General features: G+C 43.7%; 1 protein-coding gene and 1 long non-coding RNA gene across 2 annotated transcripts in view; one reads left to right on the top strand and one right to left on the bottom strand.

Annotated features, from left to right (window-relative positions):
- Positions 1 to 23,386, bottom strand: part of LOC115204202 (uncharacterized) — a 47,595-nt gene that overhangs the window by 18,960 nt on the left and 5,249 nt on the right. The gene's annotated exons all lie outside the window — the stretch shown is intronic.
- Positions 18,883 to 21,584, top strand: LOC115204200 (apelin receptor B-like). The gene has a single exon (XM_029769585.1). The coding sequence runs from the start codon at positions 19,187 to 19,189 to the stop codon at positions 20,300 to 20,302; it is 1,116 nt and encodes a 371-aa protein (XP_029625445.1). The 5' UTR covers positions 18,883 to 19,186; the 3' UTR covers positions 20,303 to 21,584.

Below are 23,386 nucleotides of genomic sequence, written 5' to 3'. Positions count from 1 at the left end.
TTTTCTCCCTGTGTTTAAAATGTAAATCAGTGGAATGGAAAGACAACGGTTAATTAAACACGGTCTTCCTCCAAAACGGCACCCTATTCCCTATTTAGTGCATTACTTTGGAGCATGGCCCATAGGCCTCTTGTTAAAAATAATGCACTCTATGGAATATGGTGCCATTTGGGAATCACAATATTCTTCCTGCTGGAATAATGTCCAATTGTCTAGATGAGAACAAGAGAGAAATTCAGCAGCAACACACAGAGACTAGCATAAAATACAATTTTATTTGTCACATGCTTCGTAAACAACAGGTGTGGACTAACAGTGAAAACGCTTACTTATGGGCCCTTCACAGCAATGCAGAGAGAAAGAAAATAGAGAACTAATCAGGACCAAGTTTATGTTGTCTAACAACCCAATTCACCATGGAAACAAACACGGACAGACAGACACAGACAGAAATCTCGTCACTTATCTCTTCCTCCATATTTCTACCCCCTCCCTTCAACATGGCTGGTTTCCCCAAAATCGTGGTTGGAGGGTTACAGAAATCAGGATGGAATAAGCAGGAAATCCTGTACCAAGATTTCTGGAAACCCAGGGAATTTATTGAAAGTTCCTGGAATTTTGCATCCCAAAACATGGCTACCTCAACATCTTAAACGGTTATTCTGCAGTGCAAACAACAACAAAGCCGCCACCCCACCACTGTTTTAGTAAACAGCTGAGGGACGGGCTGGAGAAATGTAATAACTCTCAAATTCATAGACAAAGCTGTGGATGCAAGGACTGACCACCCAAACTCTGTTTTGAAGAATATAACCTATAGCCTCATAAATTTAACTCAATTGTCATATCCCATCAGAACCCCAAATATAAGTTGTAAAACTTCAAAACATGGTTATGTAGGTTATAATGGGTATTTAACATTAATTTAACATTTTTAAAAATGGATGCATCAAATGCAGATTGCATCTTTAAAGAGACAAGAAAAAGTGTGTGAACCCTTTGGAATTACATGGATTTCTGCATAAATTTGACATACATTTGTATCTGATCTTCATCTAAGTCACAACAATAGACAAACACAGTGTGCTTAAACTAATAACACACAAATTGTATTTTTCTTGTCTATATTGAATACATCATTTAAACATTCACAGTGTAGGTTGGAAAAAGTATGTGAACCCCTAGGCTAATGACTTCTCCAAAAGTTAATTGGAGTCAGGAGTCAACTAATGTAACGCCCTGGCCAGAGAGGGGTTTTTGTTCTTTATTTTGGTTAGGCCAGGGTGTTACATTGGGTGGGCGTTCTGTTCTTTTTTCTAGGTTGGTTTGTTTCGTTGATTTTGGCCGTGTGGCTTCCAATCAGGCACAGCTGTAGTTTGTTGTTGCTGATTGGGAGTCACACATAAGTAGCCTGTTTTTCCTTTGGGTTTTGGTGGGTGATTGTTTTCTGTTTCTGTTTACAGTTTTTCCTGACAGGACTGTTTGGCTGTCGTTTTTGTTTATTTTTGTAAAGTGTTCTCTTTTCATTAAATACCAAAGATGAATACACATCCTTCGCTGCACCTTGGTCTCATTACGACGACAGCCCTTACAACTAACCTGGAGTCTAATCAATGAGATGAGATAGGAGATTTTGGTTAGAGCTGCCCTGCCCCATAAAAAACCTAAACAAAATTTGAGTTTGCTATTCACAAGAAGCATTGCCTGATGTGAACCATGCCTCGAACAAAGGAGATCTCAGAAGGCCTAAGATTAAGAATTGTTGCCTTGCATAAAGCTGGAAAGGGTTACAAAAGTATATCTAAAAGTCAGTCCACGGTAAGACAAATTGTCTATAAATGGATACATTTCAGCACTGTTGCTACTCTCCTAGCCGTCCTGCAAAGATGACTGCAAGAGCATAGCGCAGAATGTTCAATTAGGTTTAAGAAGAATCCTAGAGTGTCAGCTAAAGACTTACAGAAATCTCTGGAAGATGCTAACATCTCTGTTGACGAGTCTACAATACCTAAAACACTAAACAAGAATGATGTTCATGGGAGGACACCATGGAAGAGCCTACTGCTCTTCCATGGTGTCTGAAGTTTGCAAAAGAGCACCTGGATGTTCCACAGCGCTACTGACAATGCCACCAGCCAAACTGCTCGTTCTGTGCGTGATTTCCTGCAAGACAGTGTTCTGCCATGGCCAGCGAAGAGCCCGGATCTCAATCCCATTGAGCACGTCTGGGACCTATTGGATCGGAGGGTGAGGGCTAGGGCCATTCCCCCCCAGAAATGTCTGGGAACTTGCAGGTGCCTTGGTGGAAGAGTGGGGTAACATCTCACAGCAAGAACTGGCAAATCTGGTGCAGTCCATGAGGAGGTGATGCACTGCAGTACTTAATGCAGCTGGTGGCCACACCAGATACTGACTGTTACTTTTGATTTTGACCACCCTTTTGTTAAGGGACACATTATTCCATTTCTGTTAGTCACATGTCTGTGGAACTTGTTCAGTTTATGTCTCAGTTGTTGAATCTTGTTATGTTCATACAAATATTTACACATGTTAAGTTTGCTGAAAATAAATGCAATTGACAGTGAGAGGACGTTTCTTTTTTTGCTGAGTTTACTTTTTCTTCCCACTGTAAATACCACTAGATAACACCTAGCCCCTACCCTGGCAATCATACGATCTGGTTTCCCCTAAATTGCTGGGGAACCTAAGTGTCAGAGCAGAGCTAGCAGATGTGGTAAAATACCACCGATAAAAACATGTTTATGATGATAGAAAAACAGGTGGTCTTTGTGGTCTGTGGTTTTAAACTTTGTGGTCTGAAGAGTTATGCAATTTATGAGGGCTGTACAAATATGAAGCTCTATCCAACAGCAACAACCAGTGGTTATGAAAGAAAAGGGTTCAAAAACAGAATCTTATGGTAGTAGCTCCACTCCACCCTGCCTTCTAATATAGGCCATATAACACACACACACACACACACACACACACACACACACACACACACACACGATCTCATTTAAGATGAGGAGGACCATTCATTTTTTTACGAGCATGGCCTTATTTCTATTACAGCATATTGGATGACTGTCATTCATATTCCATTCACACAGCACAATGTAACATCTATAGGTTTCGATCCCCGAGCTGACAAGTATGAACATTTTGCTTGTTGTATAATTCCTTCTTGCATTTATACGCTCTCCTCCTCTCACATTTTCCCTTTGCTTTTGGACTTCAGTGCACAACAAATAAGCTGCCTGTGACAAGGCTAAAAAACCTGTCCGAGCCAAAGCATCATAACCGCTAACCGCTACACACAGCCTACATTGTCACCATATTAGCTAACGTCATAGTCAACATAGCTACTAGAACTAATGCGTTAGTAAACGCGCTACAATTATACAGTACAGTGTACAGTCAGCAAGCAGTTTAGCAGTTACTGGCAGGCCCCGGTGGCAATAAATGAATACAACCAAAAGCTTATCTTGACTTGGAAGAGTTCCAGTGTTGGAAAGCCATAGCCAGCCAGCTAACATAGCATCCCTCGCTGTTTGAGCCATGTGTTTGAGTAGGCTAAAGTATCTACACTATATATACAAAAGTATGTGGACACGCCTTCAAATTAGTGGATTTGGCAATTTCAGCCACACCCGTGCTGACAGGTATATAGAATCGTGCACACAGCCATAGGCAAACATTGGCAGTAGAATGGCCTTAATGACTTTCAATGTGGCACCGTCATAGGATGTCACCTTTCCAACATGTCAGTTTGTCAAATTTCTTCCCTGCTAGAGCTTCCCCGGTCAACTGTAAGAGCTGTTATTGTTAATAGGAAACATCTAAGAGCAACAATAGCTCAGCCGCGAATAGTAAATTGTCTGTCCTCGGTTGCAACACTCACTACCGAGTTCCAAGCTGCCTCTGGAAGCAACGGCGGGAGCTTCAAAAAATGGGTTTCCATGGCCGAGTAGCCACACACAAGCTTAAGATCACCACACGCAATGCCAAGCATCAGCTGGAGTAGTGTAAAGCTCGCCGACATTGGAGCAGTTGAAACGCATTCTCTGGAGAGATGAATCACACTTCACTGGATGCCAGGAGAATGCTACCTGCTCAAATGCATAGTGCCAACTGTAAAGTTTGGTGGAGGAGGAATAATGGTCTGAGGCTGTTTTTCATGGTTCGGGCTAGGCCCCTTAGTTCCAGGGAAGGAAAATCTTAACGCTACAGCCTACAATGACATTCTAGACTATTATGTGCTTCCAACTTTGTGGCAACAGTTTGGGAAAGTCCCTTTCCTTTTTCAGCATGACAATGCCCCCCGTCCACAAATCGAGGTTGATACAGAAGAACTAGAAGATCTGGACTGGCCTGCACAGAGCGGAACACCGACTGCGAGCCAGGCCTAATCGCCTGTAACAACGCCTCTCGAGGAGGGGTGTGTGTAGGAAATCAGGAGCAGGAGAGCAGATAGGTTCCAGTGTAATCAATGTTTATTCAGGCGGTCCCGAAAGCACAATCAAGTTCATATTTATATCAAAAACCAGCTTTTTACATTAGCATGTGACGTTCATTACTAGCATACCCCCCGCAAACTTCCGGTGAATTTACTAAATTACTCACGATAAACGTTCACAAAAAACATAACAATTATTTTAAGAATTATAGATACAGAACTCCTTTATGCACTCGCTATGTCCGATTTTAAAATAGCTTTTCGGTGAAAGCACATTTTGCAATATTCTGAGTAGATAGCCCGGCATCACAGGGCTAGCTATTTAGACACCCACCAAGTTTAGCCCTCACCAAAGTCAGATTTACTATAATAAAAATGTTATTACCTTTGCTGTTCTTCGTCAGAATGCACTCCCAGGACTTCTACTTCAATAACAAATGTTGGTTTGGTTCAAAATAATCCATAGTTATGTTCAAATATCCTCTGTTTTGTTCGTGCGTTCAAGACACTATCCGAAAGGGTAAAGAAGGGGGACGCGCCCGACGCGTTTCGTGACAAAAAATGTCTAAATATTCCATTACCGTACTTCGAAGCATGTCAACCGCTGTTTAAAATCAATTTTTATGCCATTTTTCTCGTAAAAAAAGCGATAATATTCCGACCGGGAAACCGTGTTTTAGTTCAAAGAGAGAGAAAATAAAAACATGGGGTCGCCTCGTGCACGCGCCTCAGTCTCATTGTCCTCTGATAGACCACTTACCAAAGGCGCTAATGTTTTTCAGCCAGGGGCTGCAAAGACATCATTCAGCTTTTTCCCAGGTTCTGAGAGCCTATGGGAGCCGTAGGAAGTGTCACGTTACAGCAAAGATCCTACATTTTCAATAAAGAGAGTCAAGAAGCCCAAGGAATGGTCAGAGAGGGCACTTCCTGTACAGAATCTTCTCAGGTTTTTGCCTGCCATATGAGTTCTGTTATACTCACAGACACCATTCAAACAGTTTTAGAAACTTTAGGGTGTTTTCTATACAAAGCCAATAATTATGTGCATATTCTAGTTTCTGGGCAGTAGTAATAACCAGATTAAATCGGGTACGTTTTTTATCCGGCAGTGTAAATACTGCCCCCTATCCCTAACAGGTTAAACACTGTAACTGTTTTAAATTCACCATTGGCCTCATGGTGAAATCCCTGAGCGTTTTCCTTCCTCTCCGGCAACTGAGTTAGGAAGGACGCCTGCATCTTTGTAGTGACTGGGTGTATTGATAAACCACCCAAAGTGTAATTTTGGGTGGTTTATCCTGCCTGTTTGGCCCTGTCCGGGGGTATCATCGGATGGGGCCACAGTGTCTTCTGATCCCTCCTGTCTCAGCCTCCAGTATTTATGCTGCAGTAGTTTATGTGTCGGGGGGCTAGGGTCAGTCTGTTACATCTGGAGTATTCTCTTGTCTTATCCGGTGTCCTGTGTGAATGTAAATATGCTCTCTCTAATTCTCTCTTTCTTTCTTTCTCTCGGAGGACCTGAGCCCTAGGACCATGCCTCAGGACTACCTGGCATGATGACTCCTTGCTGTCCCCAGTCCACCTGGCCATGCTGCTGCTCCAGTTTCAACTGTTCTGCCTGCGGCTACGGAACCCTGACCTGTTCACCGGACGTGCTTGTTGCACCCTCGACAACTACTATGATTATTATTATTTGACCATGCTGGTCATTTACGAACATTTTAACATCTTGACCATGTTCTGTTATAATATCCACCCGGCACAGCCAGAAGAGGACTGGCCACCCCTCATAGCCTGGTTCCTCTCTAGGTTTCTTCCTAGGTTTTTGGCCTTTCTCAGGAGTTTTTCCTAGGGAGTTTTTCCCAGCCACCGTGCTTCTTTCACATGCATTGCTTGCTGTTTGGGGTTTTAGGCTGGGTTTCTGTACAGCACTTTGAGATTTCAGCTGATGTACGAAGGGCTATATAAATAAATTTGATTTGATTTTGATTTGATTTAATTAATAACTTCAATGTCTGATTGTTTTATATTTACCCATCTACCAATAGGTACAGTTCTTTGTGAGGCATTGGAATCCCCCCCTGGTCTTTGTGGTAGAATCTGTGTTTGAAATTCACTGACCTTGCAGATAATTGTATGTCGGGGGGTACAGCAATAAGGTAGTCAATCAAAAATCATGTTAAACACTATTACTGCACACTTATTATGTGACGTGTTAAACAAGTTATTCACAAAGGCTATGCAACATTTTCAACATGTCTCTGATTGAATCTGTAATGCCAACATGTTTCAAGCAGACCACCATAGTCCCTGTGCCCAACAACACAAAGGAAACCTGCCTAATTGACTACAGACCCGTAACACTCACGTCCGTAGCCATGAAGTGCTTTGAAAGGTTGGTAATGGCTCACATCAACACCATTATCCCAGAAACCCTAGACCCACTCCAATTTGCATACCGCACAAACAGATCTGCAGATGATGCGATCTCAACTGCACTCCACACTGCCCTTTCCCACCTGGACAAAAGGAACACTTATGTGAGAATGCTATTCATTGACTACAACTCAGCGTTCAACACCATAGTACCCTCAAAGCTCATCACTAAGCTAAGGATCCTGGGACTAAACACCTCCCTCTGCAACTGGATCCTGGACTTCCTGACGGGCCGCCCACAGGTGGTGAGGGTAGGTAGCAACACATCTGCCATGCTGATCCTCAACACTGGAGCTCCCCAGGGGTACGTGCTCAGTCCCCTCCTGTACTCCCTGTTCACCCATGACTGCATGGCCAGGCACGACTCCAACACCATCATTAAGTTTGCAGACGACACAACAGTGGTAGGCCTGATCACCGAAAACGACGAGACAGCCTATAGGGAGGATGTCAGAGACCTGGCCGGGTGGTGCCAGAATAACAACCTATCCCTCAACGTAACCAAGACTATGAAGATGAGTGTGGACTACAGGAAAAGGAGGACCAAGCACGCCCCCATTCTCATCGACGGGGCTGTAGTGGAGCAGGCTGAGAGCATCAAGTTCCTTGGTGTCCACATCAACAACAAACTAGAATGGTCCAAACACACCAAGATAGTCGTGAAGAGGGCATGGCAAAGCCTATTCCCCCTCAGGAAACTAAAAAGATTTGGCATGGGTCCTGAGATCCTCAAAAGGTTCCACAGCTGCAACATCGAGAGCATCCTGACTGGTTGCATCACTGCCTGGTACGGCAATTGCTTGGCCTCTGACCGCAAGGCACTACAGAGGGTAGTGCGTACTGCCCAGTACATCACTGGGGCTAAGCTGCCTGCCATCCAGGACCTCTACACCAGGCGGTGTCAGAGGAAGGCCCTAAAAATTGTCAAAGACCCCAGCCACCCCAGTCATAGACTGTTCTCTCTTCTATCGCATGGCAAGCAGTACTGGAGTGCCAAGTCTAGGACAAAAAGGCTTCTCAACAGTAATCAAATGGCTACCTGGACTATTTGCATTGTGTGCCCCCCCCCCCAACCCCTCTTTTTATGCTGATGCTACTCTCTGTTTATCATATATGCATAGTCACTTTAACTATACATTCATGTACATACTACCTCAATTGGGCCGACCAACCAGTGCTCCCGCACATTGGCTAACTGGGCTATCTGCATTGTGTCCCACCACCCGCCAACCCCTCTTTTTTTTATTTTTTTTTTATTTCACCTTTATTTAACCAGGTAGGCAAGTTGAGAACAAGTTCTCATTTACAATTGCGACCTGGCCAAGATAAAGCAAAAGCAATTCGACAACATACAACAACACAGAGTTACACATGGAGTAAACAACATACAGTCAATAATACAGTAGAAAAAAAAACGCTACTGCTGCTACTCTGTTCATCATATATGCATAGTCACTTTAACCATATCTACATGTACATACTACCTCAATCAGCCTGACTAACCAGTGTCTGTATGTAGCCTCGCTACTTTTATAGCCTCGCTACTGTATATATAGCCTTTTTTTTACTGCTGTTTTATTTCTTTACCTTCCTATTGTTCACCTAATACCTTTTTTGCACTATTGGTTAGAGCCTGTAAGTAAGCATTTCACTGTAAGGTCTACACCTGTTGTATTCGGCGCACGTGACAAATAAACTTTGATTTGAACAAGTGTTTTGTTTCATTCTGTTGATCCATTTGTTATTATTATAGTTTTTCGATCTTGTCTCATCGCTGCAACTCCCCAACTGGCTTGGGAGAGGCAAAGGTCGAGTCATGCGTCCTCCAAAACATGACCCGCCAATCCGCGCTTCTTAACATCCGCCCGCTTAACCCGGAAGCCAGCCGCACCAATGTGTTGGAGGAAACACCATTTAACTGACAACCGTTGTCAGCCTGCAGGCGCCCGACGCACCACAAGGAGTCGCTGGAGCTCGATGAGCCAAGTAAAGCCCTCTGCCCAACCCTCCCCTAACCCGGACAATTGTGCGCCGCCCTATGGGATTCCCGGTCACGGCAGGTTGTGACACAGCTTGGAATCAAACCCGGGTCTGTAGTGATGCCTCAAACACTACGATGCAGTGCCTTAGACCGCTGCGACACTCGAGAGGCCAATCCATATTCTTTGTCCAAATTATGTTCATGTTGTGTTTGCCGCAATATATTTAGAAATACCGGTAGGCCTATAGGGCTACTCACACTCAAACCATGAAAATGAAAAACCAAAAGAGGGCAAGATGCAAAACTTCATTGAATGCAGCTATATAATAACCTGTTCATATTTTTCCTATAAACAATGACTTGACTTTTGATATTACCCCCAATAAAGTTCAGAAACATTTGTGAAGGTTTGGTGCAGTATGGCTATTATTAGGCTTAGCTATGAAGGCCTATGAAGACAGTACACACCAGGGTTCCAGTGCGCACAGTTGAACTTGAGGCGAGGAAGAATATTTTAGGCCTACCAGAGTTACTCCTTTAATCTAATATAATACTTATCTTTATAAAACATTCTGATTGAACATTTTGGAATTAGTCTCCTTCTGTTTGCCTATATCTGTATAGCAGTAGCCTATCTGATAAGTAGCCTGTAAAGAAATGCATTTATATTTTAAATATTAAAATCATACAGTGGACGCCTATAGGTCTATGCATGCAATGCCCTGACGCATTTAGTGCTCAAATCTCTGACAGCTGAACCATGAGGTGGACAATTATTGTTTTAGGAAAGTAAAAAACAAAACAATAGGCTAAAAATGTTGACATTTTGAAAAATGTCCATCATATTCTACTCTAGATTATTCTTCTCTATGCCCCCTGAGTCATATTTTATCTTGACCCAGGTTGCGTAGCAAATGACACCCAATTCCCTATGGGCCCTGGTCAAATGGGAGTACAATATAAAGGGAATAGGGTGCCATTTAGGATGCAAATCCGGTTCCTAGATGAAATAAAATCCAAAGGAATCAGCCAGTGCTTTGCATCCTCATTGTGATCAACCGGGTAATAAAACGTAACGTCTGCTGTGTGTATGTTGCCTCAATGCTTCATTGTTACATCTCCACAAAGCCCCTGATAAACAATTAAGCAAACCAATATAGCCATTTAAGTGACTCCCAGGGTAAAGGCAGAAAATCGCCAATCAAAATAAATGTTTTACCACAGCGACCATGTTATTTTTGTAATGCGTATTTGAGTTGGGACATATGAAGTTTGTATGTGAAAACTATTTCTAAGACACTTTCAGTTTTTCAGAACTCACTCTTGCGTAAGAGGGAGGCTTGTGCTACTGGCACATGCACAGATCAAATACACAGCTGGAATGCCAATTAAGCTGTTTACATGTCCTAATAATTTGAAAGATTACTCAGAAAACCAGGTATTTTAATCTGCGTATGCTTAGTTCAATTTTGACCTTACGCTTATTAAGATAAGCAGAGTAAAGTGTTTACATGACTATTGCTATACACGGCCTTACCTAGTCCCCAAAAACAACATCTTATTGTACCCAAACAAAGATCCTCTCCTAAAGCACTGGTCCACATCCTGTGCCAGACAGGAAGTCCCTATTGAACCTTTGACCCCGCTGTGGCCATGTCTGTCAGCGCTAACAGACCTGTGGGCCAGCTAGGTTGGGATGCTGCTTTGCTGTCCCAATTGTTATAGCCAACTAGCTCTGAATCGCTCTCTCCTCTTCCCTCTCGGGTCTAAACTCTGCCTTCTCTCCTGTTTAAGAGACACATTGGCTCCCCATCTTCACATGCTAGTTGCTGCACTCTCACTGCTGACCCTGAACAGTGAGCTATTTATTTTTACCCAATATTGAAACAATGAATCGGGATTTCCGCTGTTGTGCACACATTTGCTATAAATATTTTTATTACACAGTCCCCCTTTATAAAAGACAACAACTGAGTGAAAGGAAGATGATTAATCTGAACAAGGTAGCCAGCGTCGTGAAGTGTGGCCTACAAACAGAGACCGGACACTGGTCCCTCAACCAGGGTTTAAAGCAAAGCTCAAGATAGCTCTCGCTGTTTTGTCTGTCCAAAGGGCAGGAAGTGGGCATGGGGGCAATGAGGTCAGAAAAACACCTTGTGAACCTTATTCTTGGGGTGACAGAGTGGTTACAGTGGATACACTCTATGATGGTGTTTTTATGTTGTTTTCTGACATAGAAAGGGGTCTGGGTAGCTTTGTCTATACAACTTTGTCTGTACAACTAAGCTCAAACCGTTTAGGGGTGAACTTTATGCTACAAGGTTGTGGTGTATTGTCAAATGCAGAAATGGCATATCCTTACAAAGTTACAGTTATGTTGGCACTAACTTGTACAGTTTAGTTTCACATCATTGTAACGTACAAAATAAACAATGTCTACATACTGTATGCCTATATTTATTTAAGTGTTGTTGTGTCTTACTTTCACTTACTGTATATTTGCTCTACTTTCACTGAGGATCACTGAAAGTTCTTGGCTAAACTGTCGCTCCCACCATACCCTCTCTGTTCTCAAGTATGCCATAAGAAAGCTTCAGTATGAGACAAAGAAACTATGCACCCACTGAGAGTGGACTTCCCTTTCCACTCGCATGTCGCTTATGCACATGGAATGCCATAAAAAGCAAGGGAGGAAATCTTGTAGTAAGGGGGCATGCTCTGGGCCCGTTATCGTCTCTGTTTGTCCCAGGTGGGGTTGCAAAATTCCAGCAACTTTCAATAAATTCACTGGTTTTCCTGCTCATTCCCTCCTGATTCCGGGAATCCTCCAACCATGATTTCGGGAAAACCAGTGAATTTATTGAAAGTTCCGGGAAATTTTGCAACCCTTGTCGCAGGTCCTCTGACGTGGGCTGATAAGGGGCATTTAAGTAAACACAGCACTGGTTGCATGCTTCCTCCTCAGCAGCTGGGAGCTCCCATCTTTCACCTCATCTAACTGACAGAGGGAAAGGCCCAATCATGCAGATTTCTAATCACCGGTGCTCCGTCATCAGGACGATGAAGACCGGAGGTCTGGGTGTGTGTGTGGTCATCCAGCCACACGTGTGTGTTTGGGGTGTTGAGGGGCTTAAATGCATGGCTACTCCTTAAAGTGTGTAGGGCACACAAAAAAGTCTTGCTGGGGAAGGCTGAAATGGAAATCCTCATGGTGCAGTAGAATGATTTCATAAGTTTTTATATATAGAGGAAGCAGAGAAAAAAAAAACGAGATGAGCCTCAAAAAGCTCATTCAGTATTCTCAGCGCTTGGGTCACTGTGGGACAAGACAAAATCTCAGACAGAACATAGCTTTCTGTATAGCTCTCTGTCTGCAGGAAGCAGTTAAGAAAATAAGGAAATTATGCACATTTCATTTTAACTAGGTTTTTTCACATTCATTAACATTTTTAAACCCTCCAAAGCAGCCTGGAGGTGAACTCAATAGGGAGGCCTGTTATGAGGTCAGTTATTCACATTTCATTGGATCCCCCCTCTGTGACTATCTTATGGGTTCTTTCCTAACAAGTGAAACAAGACACAGGTCCTGGCCGGTTTGTCCAAGTGTTTCTCCCAGCTAGCCCATGTTCCTTGCAGACATGAGAAATGACATGACACTGCCTGGCCTATTCCTCATCTAGCTTTTGAGCAGCAAGTCATATGGGTGTGTGTTGTGTGGTAGACCACATCCAAGTGTTATGACATTTTCTCACATGAACATTCGACACCAGCCAAGGGTATCAGGCAGTCTGAGGTCTCCCAGAAGCAGAGACATGTCCAATCAATCACATGCATTATGATTGTTTACATGTCCAAACAGACGGTCACACTCTCCGTGACGTGGTCTTCCTCTCCCCAGCAGTGGCCCCAGAGCCTAACAGGCTGGTGTGAACCATCTCATCCCCCTGGTTGAAGGGAGGTGGAGAGGACAGGTGGATGAACCATAAAGGTGCCCAAACGTGCACTCCAACTGAGAAGGGGTGTTAGTCTTGGAGACTGTACACTATATCCATCTTATTTTGACATTGATGGTACTTCACTAGTGTGACTTCAATATTATTTTCCTCAGTGTTTGTTATGTGTTTGTACACTCTAAATATAAAGTTATAAAACAGATATGTATGTCACTGGCTGTAGTAGTGACTGACTGGCTCAGTGTTGGTCAGCTCACAAATCAATCCCCGCAGAGCCAGCTGTCACAGTCAGTTACAGGGGGCAAATGTATGTGGTCTCTGACAGCTTCACACACACACACACACACAGTCTGACTGTCTCTCCCTCTCTCTGTCTCACACACACACACACACACACACACACACACACATCGCACCAAAACACAAAACACACACACCCTGCCGTATCACCTCCTACTCATTTGGTGAAAAAAAACACAACAGAACCCTGGCTCATAAACACACATCAAAGGAGCTCTCAGCTGCCATGCAGACATATGTAGACCCTCTGTCTGTATGTGTAGCGTGTACGTTTGTACATTCTTGAATTTGTGTGCGAGTGTATGCATGCGTTTGTTTGGTTGTGTGTGCTCTCCATTCTTATCTCTCTCTTTTTCAATATAGCAACGTTTTTTAACTAGTTCAAAACTTGCTATGTAGACCAACGGATTATAGATGAAGGCCTTGGGCGAGAACAGGAGATGACATGAGATGTCATGTGGTCAACAGCATAACACATGTATCGGAAGCTTCATGGTGTCTTGCCTGTGCATGATTTAAGGCCACACAGGAGAGGACGAGAGCAAAATAAACAGCACACAGTAGCAAAAACAATCTATTAAAAAACAGGTGGGCAATTAAGAGCGAAAACACCAATGGAATGTTGGAAAAACAGAACTAAGCTCACACTGACTGACAAAATGAAAAGTTTGAATTCCTTTGGATTTCAGTGAATCTCTCAGGGCAACATGGGTCGACACATCGGGCAACATTGCAATGGACGTAGGAAGATTGGAAGGTGTCGTTCATGTTAATCATCAGCATTAGCCATCTGTTTCTTATATCAGATCTCGGTCAAATTAGCCTATCTGCTCGTTAGAGGGTTGATAAAGTCTATGGTGCTGAATGGTGGGTGGGTGTGAATGGGATTAGGTGTAATCTTTTATTTGACTTTAGATTTCACGGCCCTGACCAGCATATCCTCCCAACGCCCCTACAATGCTGCACAGATTACAACCTCACATATAAATAGAGCTCCATTAGAACAGGGGAAGCTTGCTTTGATTCAACTCACTCTGCTCCTTTCCTGCTCTGAGCTGCAAGAGAGCTGAGGAGACAGCTCCAAGGAGAGAGAGTGGGTTAGGAGACAGAGCAAAGGGAGAAAGACAATTCGACCAGGTTACTCACCACACAAACCACTAAAATAAGTAACAAAAATAACTGGTCAATGTAGGGTAAGTGACGCTTGAAGACTAGTACTGACGAGAACCAGAGAGTTTCACATATCCTGGTTCTGGCTCGTCGTCAGAGGAAGAGAGAGATGGGGGGTAGGGGGATGGAGAGCGAGAGAGAGCTGTGGGTGAGACAGGAATAGGGGGATGGAGGAGGAGGGAACCAGCTGAGCAGATTGTTGAGTGATAGTTGTGTCTGAGAGGGTCAGGGCTGTGGCGCCACTGCTGCCACACTACTGAGAAACAGAGGAGGGTCGAGAATGAGCCTTCCCACCTGGGCTCCTTCAACGTGGATCTACAGCGACTAGATCAGATTCACTTTACATCAGTCAACTGATGATTCTCACCAACTAAACCATTTGGACAAAATCATTTTTCTGAGTGGATATAAGACAAACTATTGAGCACTTATCATTTTAAATACAAGGCCAGGTCTCAACCTCACAGTTACACACTGACCCACAGGATAATGAGTATGTCTGACTGTCCCCAAAGCACCAGATCAGTCAGGGAATTTTTTTTATGATGAGCAAGTCTGTTGTGATGTACACTAATATATATATATATATACACACAGAAGTATGTGGACACCCTTTCAAATTTATGGATTGGGCTATTTCAGCCACACCCATTGCTGACAGTTGTACAAAATTGAGCACACAGCCATGCAATCTCCATAGACACACGTTGGCAGTAGAATGGCCTTACTGAAGAGCTCAGTGACTTTCAACGTGGCACCGTCATAGGATGGCACCTTTAGGATGGCACCTTTCCAAGAAGTCAGTTCGTCAAATTTCTGCCATGCTAGAGCTGCCCCGGTTAACTGTAAGTGCTGTTATTGTGAAGTGGAAACGTCTAGGAGCAACAATGGCTCAGCCGCGAAGTGGTAGGCCACACAAGCTCACAGAACGGGACTGACGAGTGCTGAAGTGTGTACCGCATTGTCTGTCCTCGGTTGCAACACTCACTACCGAATTCCAAACTGCCTCTGGAAGCAACATCAGCACAAGAACTGTTCGTCGGGAGCTTCATGAAATGGGTTTCCATGGCTGATCAGCTGCACATAAGCCTAAGATCCCCATGTGCAATGCCAAGCCTCAGCTGGAGTGGTGTAAAGGTCGCCACCATTGGCATTCTCTGGAGTGATGAATCACGCTTCATCTGGCAGTCCAACAGACAGATCTGGGTTTGGCGGATACCAGGAGAACGCTACCTGCCCCAATGCATAGTGCCAACTGTAAAGTTTGGTGGAGGAGGAATAATGGTCTGGGGCTGTTTTTCATGTTTCGGGCTAGGCCCCTTAGTTCCAGGGAAGGGAAGTCATTAAAGCTACAGTATACAATGCATTCTAGATGATTATGTGCTTCCAACTTTGTGGAAACAGTTTGGGGAAGGCCCTTTCCTGTTTCAACATGACAATGCCCCGTGCACAAAGCAAGGTCCATACAGAAATTATTTGTTGAGATCGGTGTGGAAGAACTTGACTGGCTTGCATAGAGTCCTGACCTCAACCCCATCGAACACCTTAAGGATGAATTGGAACGCCGACTGCAAGGTAGGTCTAATCGCCCAACATCAGTGCCCGACCTCACTATTGCTCTTGTGGCTGAATGGAAGCAAGTCCCCGCAGCAATGTTCCAATATCTAGTGGAAAGCCTTACCAGAAGAGTAGAGGATGTTATAGCAGCAAAGGGGGGCCAACTCCATATTAATGCCCATGATTTTGGAGTGAGATGTTCGACGAGCAGTGTCCACATGCTTTTGGTCATGTAGTGTAATTTGATATCAGGCAGTGATGGCCAACAATAACATTGTCCTCAATGTGGGAATATGTCTGAGCTGATGAGCCCTCGCAGACCAAGTCTTCCTGGCTGCCTATGTCCAAAAAGTATGGTGCTTCTTGGGGTTGTTTTTTAGGTAAATTATAATAAATAATATTTTCTTGTTCTTTAGGACTAACATAGGGCAGACCCCACTCTGATAGGGTAGACCCCACGCAAAGACATCTAAGGGTCAGATAAGAAAACAGTAAGCTAAACATTTACTGTACATAATACAAGGGCAAAGACCCTTTTCGGTCTTATTTCATGCAGAACAACAAATTCCCATTTAAAAGAGAATATAATATTTAATGAGCTAATTTTCTCCATTAATGTCTATTTGCTAGACCAGGATAATTTATCATTTATTAACATTTATTATGTTAAATACTGTGTTATACTCATATAGCACTGCAGTAATAACATAATATTTCATTTGATACATTGCACACGATACAAGCAACATGTTTGAACAAGCAGACCTTTGTAATGGCGAATGTGCATAAAGGTGGCAAAATTCCGATTTGACGTCATTGTTTTAGCACGATTCACAAAGAGTTTTAAAACTATGGCGAGCGATATGTTCAATGTGCCAATAAATCAGCATAATCTACTTTTTCAGTTTTTCTAATTGCCAGCAGCGTCTTGAAACTAAAATTGGGATCATGTATAATCTGCTAATGACCTTACATAAAAAACACTAACGGAGAGCAATGTACAATACAGCGAACTAGAAAAACAAGGAATTTGTGGTAAGTGCATGGGGGCCACCAACTTTATGCACCTCCGCTATTGTGTGATCATTGACATGGAAATGTAAACTACCGGTCAAAAGTTTTAGAACACCTACTCATTCAAGGTTTTTTTTTATTTATTTTTTTACTATTTTCTACATTGTAGAATAATAGTGAAGACATCAAAACTATGAAATAACACATCATGGAATCATGTAGTAACCAAAAAAAGTAATATAAAATATATTTTGATTTGTTTATTTGAGATTCTTCAAATAGCCACCCATTTCCTTGATGACAGCTTTGCACACTCTCGGCATTACACCCAGCTTCATGAGGTAGTCACCTGGAATGCATTTCAATTAACAGGTGTGCCTTCTTAAAAGTTAATTTGGGGAATTTCTTCGCTTCTTAATGCGTTTGAGCCAATCAGTTGTGTTGTGACAAGGTAAGGGGGGTATACAGAAGATAGCCCTATTTGGTAAAAGACCAGGTCCATATTATGGCAAGAACAGCTCAAATAAGCAAAGAGAAACAACAGTCCATCATTACTTTAAGACATGAAGGTCAGTCAATACAGAACATTTCAAGAACTTTTCAAGTTTCTTCAAGTGCAGTCGCAAAAACCATCAAGCGCTATGATGAAACTGGCTCTCATGAGGACCGCCACATGAATGGAAGACCCAGAGTTACCTCTGCTGGAAAGGATAAGTGTATTAGAGTTACCAGCCTCAGAAATTGCAGCCCAAATAAATGCTTCATAGAGTTCAAGTAACAGACATCTCAACATCAACTGTTCAGAGGAGACTGTGTGAATCTGGCCTTCATGGTCGAATTGCTACAAATAAACCACTAGTAAAGGACACGAGCAATGGACATTAGACCGGAGGAAATTTGTCCTATGGTCTGGTGTCCAAATTGGAGATTTTTGGTTCCAACCACCGTGTCTTTGTGAGACGCAGAGTAGGTGAACGGATGATCTCCGTATGTGCATTTCCCACCGTAAAGTATGGAGGAGGAGGTATTATGGTGTGGGGGTGCTTTGCTGGTGACACTGTCTGTGATTTATTTAAAATTCAAGGCACACTTAACCAGCATGGCTACCACAGCATTACACAGCGATACGCCATCCCATCTGGTTTGTGCTTAGTGGGACTGTCATTTGTTTTTCAACAGGACAATGACCAAACACACCTCCAGGCTGTGTAAGGGCTATTTTACCAAGAATGAGATTGATGGAGTGCTGCATCAGATGACTTGGCCTCCACAATCCCCCGACCTCAACCAAATTGAGATGATTTGGGATGAGCCGAACCGCAGAGTTAAGGAAAAGCAGCCTATAAGTGCTCAGCATTTGTGAGAACTTCTTCAAGACTGTTGGAAAGGCATTCCAGGTGAAGCTGGTTGAGAGAATGACAAGAGTGTGCAAAGCTGTCATTAAGGCAAAGGGTGGCTATTTTTAACACTTTTTTGGTTACTACATGATTCTATATATGTTATTTCATCATTCTGATGTCTACACTATTATAAAGAAAAACTCTTAAATGAGTAGGTGTTCTAAAACTTTTGACCGGTAGTGTATATTCTAATTTGGGTGTACAATTGCCAGATTATCAGTGGTTTCCCCTCAAATGCAGTCACTTTATTATTGTAATTATCTAATTTTAGACTAGCGGCTTGCCCTGGCTTGCCGAGACAGGCAAGAAAATGAATGGTGTTAAAATCAATTCAATATTAATTAAATTCTACTTCTTATGACTTCTGAAGGCAGTAAAATGTGTGGCAGATCCACAAGATGCGCTTTCACAAATAAGCTACAGTCTCGAAGATCGTAAAAGTGTGCTTCATAAGATTTGCAATAGTGTTTCTTTTCATGCCCAATTTGTATTTTCATTACGGTTTCGCTTTTAAATTGAGCCCTGCTTACCGGCTATTGGAGAGTTATCTTCACAAGGGCATGTGAGGGAGTCACGGGGGGAATGAGTGCTGGTGAAAGAGCGAGCACGTATGGGTAAGGGGGGTTGGGAGTGCTGGGATCGGCCTGGAAGGAGGGGACAGAGGGGTGTGTGCAGAACTGCCTAGGTTTAAAAAGGCAGCCTGCCCGGGTACTGTGACACCAGACCTAAAATTGCCCTCGACTGAGCAGGAACTATTTTGAAACTCATGCTTTTTCTGAACTTCTTGCACACAGATTTGGACTAGGTTTCTAATTGCTTTATACATTTTATTAATACATTAGATCAAATTATTTAAACTGATCAAATAATAGAAACTTTGAAAGAAGAAAAGGAAAGGATACTCTGAGAAGAAAGAATGGAGCCGTGGACAACCGCTGAGAGCCCTGACTACTATGACTATGACTATGAAGAGCAGGAGAACAGCACCATGTGTGACTACTCTGAGTGGGAGCCGTCCTACTCAGTCATCCCAGTCCTCTACATGCTCATCTTCATCCTGGGTCTCTCTGGCAATGGCGTGGTCATCTTCACTGTGTGGAGGTCTCAGGCCAAGCGCCGGACAGCAGACATCTACATAGGCAACCTGGCCATGGCTGACCTGACCTTCGTGCTGACTCTGCCACTGTGGGCAGTGTACACTGCGCTAGGCTACCACTGGCCCTTCGGTGTGGCCCTCTGCAAGATCAGCAGTTACGTGGTGCTGCTCAACATGTACGCCAGCGTCTTCTGCCTCACCGCCATGAGCTTTGACCGCTACCTAGCTATCGTGCACTCTCTGTCCAGCACCCAGCTGTGTACCCGTGTCCACTTGCAGTCCTCCCTGACGGCCATCTGGCTCCTCTCCGGCCTGCTGGCCGCCCCCACCCTCATCTTCCGCACCACCAAGTACGACGAGAACAGCGACCGCATCTCCTGTGGCATGGACTTCAGCCTGGTGTTGGGTGGGGACAATCAAACAATCAATCAATCAAATATATTGAAGCAGCAGGAGTTCATGTGGATCGCAGGGCTCAGCATCTCCTCCTCTGCCCTGGGCTTCCTCCTGCCCTTCCTGGCCATGATGGTGTGCTACTGCTTCATCGGCTGCACCGTGACACGCCACTTCAACAGTCTGCGTAAGGAGGACCAGAGGAAGCGGCGTCTACTGAAAATTATCACCACCCTGGTGCTTGTGTTTGCTGCCTGCTGGATGCCCTTCCACATGCTGAAGAGCGCTGATGCCCTCTCCTACCTGAACCTGGCTCCAAACACCTGTGCTTTCCTCCGCTTCCTCCTGCTGGCCCACCCTTACGCTACCTGCCTGGCCTACGTCAACAGCTGCCTCAATCCATTCCTGTACGCCTTCTTCGACCTGCGCTTCCGCTCCCAGTGCCTTTGTCTGCTCAACCTGAAGAAGGCCATGCACGCCAGCCCAAATAGCTCCCTGTCCTCCCAGAAGACAGAGGCCCAATCGCTGGCCACTAAGATGTGATGTTTGTGCTGTGGTCAGGGCATAGGAGAGGGACGCCAGCCAGAGGGAATGGGTCCCCAGCTGCCCTGTCCTGCCTCCACCTGAACACTGCAGGTACATCTAAGACTTCAGAGGTGCATGACATAATTACCTATCGGTCAGTTCCTGGGGGTGTCATCATCTGCCTGCCCCATACATGTGGACTGCAGACAGAGTGAGTGAGGAAACTGATAAACTCACTAACATTCTCCAAGCCCACTCTCACGATTGGGAAGTTTGTACAAATCCCTTGAACTGCTTGATACAGGGGACCAAGCTCCATACTAGGGTGATGCAAACCAGACCCCAGACATTTTGGACAGAGTTGAATGTATTTCAAAAGGACAAGCAGCTCATATTGTTCTGCTGGTGTCCTGTGTAGACTTAAGGCAAGCTCTTGGATGGGGGTCCCAAGGCTCTGGCTTTTAACACTGGTGGAATGTATTATTCATGCCTTTGTACCATGCTGTTCGTGTTTTTATTTTGTAAGCACTTGCTAATTGGAAAGAGGTGAGACCCTATCGTCCAGACTGTCTTTGTCTTATCTGCCCCAGTCAGCCAGTCAAAGAAAGGTGTTGCCGCTTGATTAAAGGGTTGGAAGGGGAGACAAGGGCATGGCTAGTGGGGGTTCCAGACGGACAGATGGCAGCTGACAAATGTTGTTGAGGGGGAGAAGGGCTAACTAATAGGTGACTGCTCTGACAGATTACATTTTAGTGTGTGTATGTGTGTTTATTGAATTAGAATTGGAAAAGGCATGAATTAACTTGTCTTTATTTGACAAAGAAGTGAATACATGCTGTATAATGCTTTTATGTGTGTGATTTCTAATAAAAAAGGTTTCTTTTTAACTAAAATCTTCATGTCACTCCGTTGCTGGTTATGATGTCATGGAAACACTATTCAGTAGAATGTGCTTTTTCCTGTTAGCACACAAGGTTGAAGGGTGGCAGTCTCCCTCCCATTGTGTGCAGTCAGACCATAATCAAAGCTGTCTAAAGGAAATACATGTTTGAGTTCTATTTCCCCCTCCAACTTGTTTATTTCTTTGCTCCTTTGCGGCAGTTTTTCCCCTTAGACGATTAACAGAAATTTGTTGAAGATTTGTTGGACATACAGTATAAACTCACAGAGGACAATCTTCTCAGAGAACGTACATGTTAATTATGTAAACCACTGCAACCATGCTACCACATCTCTCCCTCACTCCCTCAAGCAACACGTACGCTTCAGTAGCTTCTTTGAAAATAAAATGTAAGATTCACTCCTTGTTTGAAAGTGCCAATATTGTAGTGTACTATTATCATGTTCCATTGTTGGGATGCTTTGCACTGAATCCAGTTCAAGCCAATAACGATAATGTAAATACTGTACGAGACATTTGCAAACAAACGTGGTGCGTACAGCGGGTCATTGACCTGTAAGAGACGATCACCATGATTAACTGATTTGGCTGTAATGAGCTTCAGGATATAATCAGTGACAGTAGGGGGGACAGGAGGAGTGGGCTACTAATCCTGGGTCACTTATGGACACCACACTCCTACTGTGAGACAATATTTGCCTTTGTTGACAGGATAGATTGGGCTTGGTGGAGCCTGAACCTGATTCAACAGTTAAAGTGTGGCCCTGGAGGCCAGTTGGAAGTTATTTATCATCGTCTCAAATGTACAGACACCAGTAAAACTCTTTCCAATTAGAAAACCTCATCCCTGTCTCAAATCTACAACCCAAACATGCTCTCTGTCATTATACCACCATGTTGGAATTCTCTGCATGTTTCAGAAGCCCAACACATTTATTCTGCCTCTTTCTCATGCATGCTAAACCCATCGCACAGAACGCAGGCCCATAGACAGATTGAAATCACTGCTACAATATGAACTAATCTCATGTCTGATACAGGTTAGGTCATTTATCAGACAGGAGATTTCACCCATCACACAAAGCCCCCATGTCTTCCTCATCAGCAGCTGTCCTGACCTGGTCCACATCAGACACACCAGGCATCGCTCACCATGTAACAACATGACCCCATCTGCCGACTCCACAATTGTATTTTATTTAACCTTTATTTAACTAGGCAAGTCAGTTAAGAACAAATTCTTATTTACAATGATGGCCTACCCCGGCCAAACCCTCCCTTAATCCGGACAGCGCTGAACCAATTATGCGCCGCAATATGAGACTCCTGATCACGGCTGGTTGTGATGCAGCCAGGGATCAAACCAGGGTCTGTAGTGACGCCTCTAGTACTGAGATGCAGTGCCTTAGTCCGCTGCACCACTCGGGAGGGTCAAAGAAGGGTAAAGAAAAAGAAGTCTGAAAGAATCTGAATAGATTATGCTCTGAGCTTTTCAAGTTTTATGGAGGTAATTTGATCATATTGTACAGATTTCACGGCCGGAACCTTGCATATGCTGGGCAACATGGTTTCTCTTTGAGCTAGAGAGGGCATTTAGCCATAGTAACATCAAAAGCATTTGTGTGTCTGTTCCCTGCACCCCTCTGGTCCCTGTGTGAGATGGCATAGATGGTATGTCGTAGAGTACTTTTCAAAATAGATTACACAAGCGATTTCAAATCAACATTCCTATGTAATAACAGTGTGTGAGATTCAAGTGGGCCTATATTTATGACAGCAGCAGCCATACCATGGGGATATCCCATTCAAAACCCCTCTCATTTGATTATCTTAATGGACTTTGCATTGGATGACAAGAAGTTCACAAAATGACTGTACAGACAAACATCTCAATCGAACAAAGAGAGAAAGACAGTGGTAGAGTTTTTATTTTCAAAGGGGCATTACCTCAAACGTAATGGCTGCATTACCCTCTTTCCAATAGTTAAAGGTATGAAGCTTCTATGCATGTGCAAGATTTTCAACTTTTTTTTTTTACATAGATGCTGCTTACTCCGCTGTAGCTCAAATGTTAAATGGCCACCCTACTGTAGACCCACAGAGGCCTTAGTCTTGGGTTCTCAACATAGCTTTGCTGACACTGTAGAAAACAGACTCCTTTGAGATTGTGGCGCCAGTATGAACAACATTTTTTTTCTGAC

This window comes from Salmo trutta, chromosome 12 (assembly GCF_901001165.1).
Source record: "Salmo trutta chromosome 12, fSalTru1.1, whole genome shotgun sequence".
Taxonomy (NCBI): domain Eukaryota; kingdom Metazoa; phylum Chordata; class Actinopteri; order Salmoniformes; family Salmonidae; genus Salmo; species Salmo trutta.
Note: the sequence above shows the minus strand (reverse complement) of the source record. Positions and strands in the feature narration are given on the sequence as shown.